The following is a 6,000-nucleotide window of genomic DNA, read 5'->3' on the forward strand; positions in this document are numbered from 1 at the left end:
TTCCATTTGCTGAAACACACGGGAGCTTTGTACGGCGGAGGCAGAAAAGGAGGGGGGGGGGGGGGGGGGGGGGAGAGAAATTAATTAAGGTCCCTCCCCGAAATTCCTCGTCACCTTAATTATGCTTCAGAAAAGAAGGCTTGGTTCATTTTCCTAGAAAATCAGCTTGTCAGGAGATGCTTTTAACTCCTGGCAAGCCCGAGCCACGCAGCTTTTCCCCGATGCCTTCCTCCCCCCTGCCCCGTCCTCAAACCCCTCACACCACAAGCTGCGGGAAGCGAGCTCGGGGCTCTCCTCCCGAGTTCCCCACCGGCAGGACACCACCTTGCCCCATCACCTTAGCCCCCGTGCTTATAGTCTCTCCCGACCTCGTAAACAAAAAAAAGCCCAACCAAACCCGCCATCAAACTTTGCAGAGCTCCACTCTCCCAGCTCTACACTCCAGGACACGGGTTTTCTTCTATACCTGGCTGATCAACACCGGCACCTTTGCCGTGCCACCACGGGAGGATGACAAAGGACGAAGTCCTAAGGACGTTGAGGAGTTGCAAGAGAAGGATGAGATGGGGGGGGGCGGGGGGGGGGGGGGGGAGCGTCGGAAAAAAATCTAGCGGAAAGGCTGGATTTGCTCAGAGGAGGGCAGCAGGAGAGCCGTGCCTCTGTTTATTGTCTGTGGCAGGGATTACCAACGGAAGGGCTGGATTTAAGTGCATCTCAATCACAAGATTGGGTTGCGCACAGGAAACTTTGAAGGGCCATCGGAAAAGACCACTTAGCAGCCCCAGCCTTCATACTGCTCAGTTCATTAACCAGAATAAACAACCCCGAAACCCCAACCCACAAACACCTCACCCTCCCCAATTATTATTACTATTATCATCAATAATATTAATGTAAAACAAAAACCAAACCCCGGCAGATTAGATACCCAGGGCTGAAGAATCACTTCGTTAATGCGGTGGAGAAATCACAGCCGCCGCCAACTACCGATGGAGCTGGGTTTGTTTTGCTCTTCCCAAGACGAAATAGCAGACAGAGCGAAAAGAACTATATAGAGGCGTGTAAATGGATATGCAAATGAATAGATAGATAAATAAATGAATAGATATATAAATAGATAGATAAATAAATAGATATATAAATAAATAGATAAATAAATAAATAGGTGAATATGCAGATATATAAATAAATAGGTATAAGCCAGGAGCAGGCAGAAAGGCAGAAGCGAGAGGCGAGTGGAGCTGCCAACCGGCAAACCCCCCGGAGCATCACCCCCCAGGAGCATCCCTCGGAGCATCCCCCCCAACTCCAAGGGTAACCGCTCAGCCCCCACCCCGCGACGCCTCTCGGTCTTGAAAGAAATAAGGACAACAAAATAAGGAACCAAATGTCCGAGGGCTGAACCTCTCCCACGCACATTCTGAGCCGCCCCCTAAAAAAGGGAGTTAAACTGCACTGAAGTTTGTATTTGGGAGGGGGGGGGATGGGGAGGGGAAAGCAGCCCCTCACACACGCACACACCCCTTGAAAAACTTCATGCCCACCACCCATTTCCCCCCACCCCGTTACCTGCGGCGGCCAGCGCCCGGCGGAGCAGCGGGAGGACGAAGAGGAGGAGGAGGAGGCGGCTGGAGGCGGCTCGGCGGGGCCCGGGTGGCGGCATGGCGGCGGGGCCGGGAGCGGAGCGCAGCGGAGCCGAGCTGCCTGCCCGCCCGCCTCGCCACACTGCCGGGCTGCCCGGCGCCGAACGGGGCGGGACGGGGCGGAGCGGGGCGGGGAGGGGACCCCGGGGGGGAAGGTACCGCCCCGCTCCTGCCTGCCGTGAGCTGCTCCCGGGCTCAGCTCCCCCCTCTTCTTCCCTCTCTCCCTCCATCATCGTCTTCACCCCCTCCCCATCGTCCTCATCCTTATCCCCGGGGGACCGCAGAGCCGAGGCAGGGAGGCAGGGACGGAGTAACCCCCCGTTAAGCACCGCTCTGCAGTAGGGATGTGCGGGCACAAGAGGGAGCCCCGCAACGCGCTCGGCACCGGGGACACCCCCAAACAGCGTCCGCTTCCTTCGCCCCGGCGGAGCGCCGAGCCCCCGAGAGCCGGCCGTGCTCCCCGGTACTCACCCCAGAGCCAAAACAAACCCCCCAGCAAACCCAGTTCAAGGTTGCCTTTTGCTACCAGCAACGTGAGCCTAGCACCGCGGAACGGAACCTCACACCCACCCCCGGCAGAAGCACGGCGGAGAGCCAGGCTGTAGAACGGAGCCAGAGGAGCATCACATCCATCCCTAACCACCCCATACGCTCGTCAGAAAGATCACAGAGCGCCTCGGGTTGCAAGGAACCCTCAAAAGGTCATTTTGTCCAACACCCCCTGCAGTCTAGCAAGGACATCTCCAGCTGGATCAGGCTGTTCAGAGCCCCATCAAGTTTGCTCATCAATGTCTCCAGGGATGGGGACTCCACCACCTCTCCGGTCAACCTGTGCCGGTATTTCACTTCCTCCTAACACCCAGCCTAAATCTACCCTGCTCCAGTTTCAAACCATTGCCTTTTGTCCTGTCACTAGAAGTCCTTCCAAACAGCCCTCCCCCAGCCTACCTGTACGTCCCTTTCAGTTACTGAAATGCCACCAGAGGGTCTCCCTGGAGCCTCCTCTTCTCCAGCCTGAACAGCCCCAACTCTCCCAGCCTGTCTTCATAGCAGAGGTGCTCCAACTCTCCTGATCACCTCCTCTGCTGCTTGTATTGAGGGCCCCAGTGTTAGACACAGTACTCCAGGTGAGGTCTCACCAGAGCAGAGCAGCAGAATCACCTCTCTTGGCCTGCTGGGCCACGCTGCTTTTGATGCAGCCCAGGATGCCACTGGCCTGCTGGGCTGCAAGAACACATGGCTGCCTCACGTCCAGCTTCTCATCCATGAGCACCCTCAGTCCTTCTCCACAGGGCTGCTCTCAATCTCATCATCCCCAGCCTGTATTGATATGAAGCATTGCCCTCACCCAGGTGCAAGACCTTGCAGTTCCCCTGACTGAACCTCAGGAAAATAAAACCATTAAATCCACACCCTGAGGGAGGTATCCTGCATTTACTCAATCCCTGCTCACCTCCCTTCTTGCAAAGAGCTGAACACAAACTTACAGGCTTGCAACCTTCCAGCGATGGGGCTGCATTTTCCATGTGGTGAGCATCAGCTCAGGCTGGGTTTAATCCCCACACTGCCTCCTTGCTGGCTGGAGAGGGGCAAAATGGCACAGTGGTGGCCAGGAGAGCCCAAGTTCAGTCAAGCTGTGGTACAACAGAGCAGAGCTGTTTCTTGTGTCCACACCAGCTTGGCTGCAAAGTGCTGGGTGACAGCAAGAACCTCCACTAAGGGAGAGGGAGCTGCCACTGCTGCCTATAAATGGTTCAAATACCATGGGAGCTGCTAACTACTGCTAAGTGCTGGCAGCTGCCCCATTCCTCCCCAGCAGGGCAGTGGGGCTGAAGGAACCCTGGCAGTCTGTAATGACAGCTTGGGCCTCACCACCTGCCCAGGGTGGTGAGACTTGGGCACTGGTTCTCTGCAAGCTCAGTGTGCTGCTGCTCCACCTATGAGTGTGCTGCTTGGTTGTTGCCTTCAGAGGGCTTGCACAAAGCCTGGCAGGATGGAGAAGCTGGGAGCTGGTGGCTGGTGTGGAATCAGCTTGTTGCACACCCAACATGAGGTTCTGCTGGGGGAGACATGGGTGCTGGGGTTGGGCCACTTTATGCTTTGGGACCTCTTCAGAAAAACCAGAAACTCTGTTTGTACAAACCTTTCAGAACCATCTCAAGCTCTCCCTGCATCCCAGCTGTCTTCTCCCACCTTTTGCAGAGCAACCCCTCCATGCCCTGCTGCTTGGTCCACCTGCACACCACCGCTGACACAGCTGCCTTGAGTGCTGCCTCCAGCAGTCCACACTCAGCTGCTCTGCAGCCTGGATTTAAAGAGCAGTGGGACCTGCTGGAAAAGGCAACCCAACCCCCAGAAAAGGAAACCCAACCCCCAGAAATCTCATTTCCAGTTGTCAATGATGGGCTGGAGCTGCACAAGAAAGAGCCTGGCTGGGCAGGGAGGGACAGAGGTGCACCTGATGCCACCCCAGCATTAGAGAGGGGCTAGAGGGGGAGAAGGATGGGAGAAGAAATCATAGCATGGGTTGGGTTGGAAGGGACCTTAAAAGTCAACCATCAGCGAACAAAAAGGCTGTTTCCAGCTGGATTGGGTCACACACACACAGAGTTCATGGCAGTGTAGCACCTCAGCACTTGGCTCTGGCCCCAGGTGAAGCCCCAAAGCCTGGAGATCTTGAGCCGGAGCTCAGAGACTGTTCACACAGGAGGGCTCAGTGCCTGAGCAGGGAGTTATTGTTGTGTTAAACAGCAGTTGTCCACTTCTGAGCTCCCCAGCCCAAAAGAGAGTCCAAGAGATGGCTCTGAGGATGATTAGGGCACTGGAACACCTGTGTGATGAGGAGAGGCTGTGAGCCCTGGGACCGTTAGGAGAGAGCCCTGGGGACAACTTGGAGAACTGCCTGAGAGGGGATCTGATCAATGCTGATCAATAGTAGGGGACAAGAGGATGAACTCAGACTCTTTTCAGTGGTGCCCAGTGACAGGACAAGGGGCAATGGGCAGAGGAGGTTTCATCTGAACATGAGAAGAGACTTCTTTACCATGAGGGTCCAGGAGCCCTGGAGCAGGGTGCCCTGAGAGGTTGTGGGTTCTGCTTCGAAACCTGCCTGAATGCATTCCTGTGTGCTCTGCCCTAGGTGATTGTCCTTTAGCCGGGGGGTGGGATTGAACTCACAGTATCACAGTATCGCTAAGGTTGGAAGAGACCTCGAGGATCATCAAGTCCGACCTGCCACCACAGACCTCATGACTAAACCATGGCACCAAGTGCCACATCCAATCCCCTCTTGAACACCTCCAGGGATGGGGACTCCACCACCTCCCTGGGCAGCACATTCCAATGGCTAACAACTCTCTCTGGGAAGAACTTTCTCCTCACCTCCAGCCTAAACTTCCCCTGGCACAGTTTGAGACTGTGTCCTCTTGCTCTGGTGCTGGTTGCTAGAGAAAAGAGACCAACCCCCACCTGGCTACAACCACCTTTCAGGTAGTTGCAGAGGACAATGAGGTCACCCCTGAGCCTCCTCTTCTGCAGGCTAAGCAACCCCAGCTCCCTCAGCCTCTCCTCACAGGGCTGTGCTCCAGACCCCTCCCCAGCCTTATTGCCCTTCTCTGGACACCTTCAAGTGTCTCGATGTCCTTCTTATCATAGTATCATAGTATCATAGTATCAGTCAGGGTTGGAAGGGACCACAAGGATCATCTAGTTCCAACCCCCCTGCCATGGGCAGGGACACCCCACACTAGATAAGCCTGGCCAGAGCCTCAGCCAGCCTGGGCTTAAACACCTCCAGGGACAGGGCCCCAACCACCTCCCTGGACAACCCATTCCAGGGCTTCACCACTCCCATGGTGAAGAACTTCCTCCTCACCTCCAGCCTGAATCTCCCCACCTCCAGCTTCATTCCATTCCCCCTAGTCCTATCACTACCTGAGATCCTGAGAAGTCCCTCCCCATAGATCTGCCTTCCAACCTTTACCATTCTGTGATGACTGAGGGGAAAAAGCTATGATGAGGGTCTCTGAGGAGCAGCTCAGTGCCAACGAGGGTATTTACTAATGATATTTATAATGATATTTACTAATGATAATGCAGAGCAGGAGGGCATGGGGGAGTGCTCAATGCTGGAAGCAGGTGTGGAGCCTTTGGTGGGGATCCTCCTGCAGAAGCCAGTGAGAAGGTGTGGGTTAAGCCAGGTGGCAGAGGAGTCCTCTCCTGGTATTCAAAGTATGAATTAAAGCAATGCAAATGAAGGGTTAGCCCACCACTGTTTTGCAACTTCCAGCAAGCACGCAGTGACAAACTATCATTAAAGGCAAAGGGCTGCTTTTTCCTCCCAGGTGTTTACCCATTA

At 55.2% G+C, this 6,000-nt stretch overlaps 1 protein-coding gene across 1 annotated transcript in view; it reads right to left on the bottom strand.

The window, feature by feature from the left end:
- UNC5B (unc-5 netrin receptor B) overlaps positions 1 to 1,717 on the bottom strand; it is a 99,302-nt gene extending 97,585 nt beyond the window's left edge. Inside the window, exon 1 of the mRNA XM_068140327.1 lies at positions 1,570 to 1,717. Within this exon, the coding sequence (XP_067996428.1) occupies positions 1,570 to 1,663 (94 nt within the window). The 5' untranslated portion in view covers positions 1,664 to 1,717. The remainder of the gene's footprint in view (positions 1 to 1,569) is intronic.
- Between the last annotated feature and the right edge of the window lie 4,283 nt (positions 1,718 to 6,000).

Source organism: Melanerpes formicivorus, unplaced genomic scaffold (assembly GCF_026170545.1).
Source record: "Melanerpes formicivorus ecotype bairdi unplaced genomic scaffold, bMelFor1.0.p_v2 SCAF_6, whole genome shotgun sequence".
Lineage (NCBI taxonomy): Eukaryota > Metazoa > Chordata > Aves > Piciformes > Picidae > Melanerpes > Melanerpes formicivorus.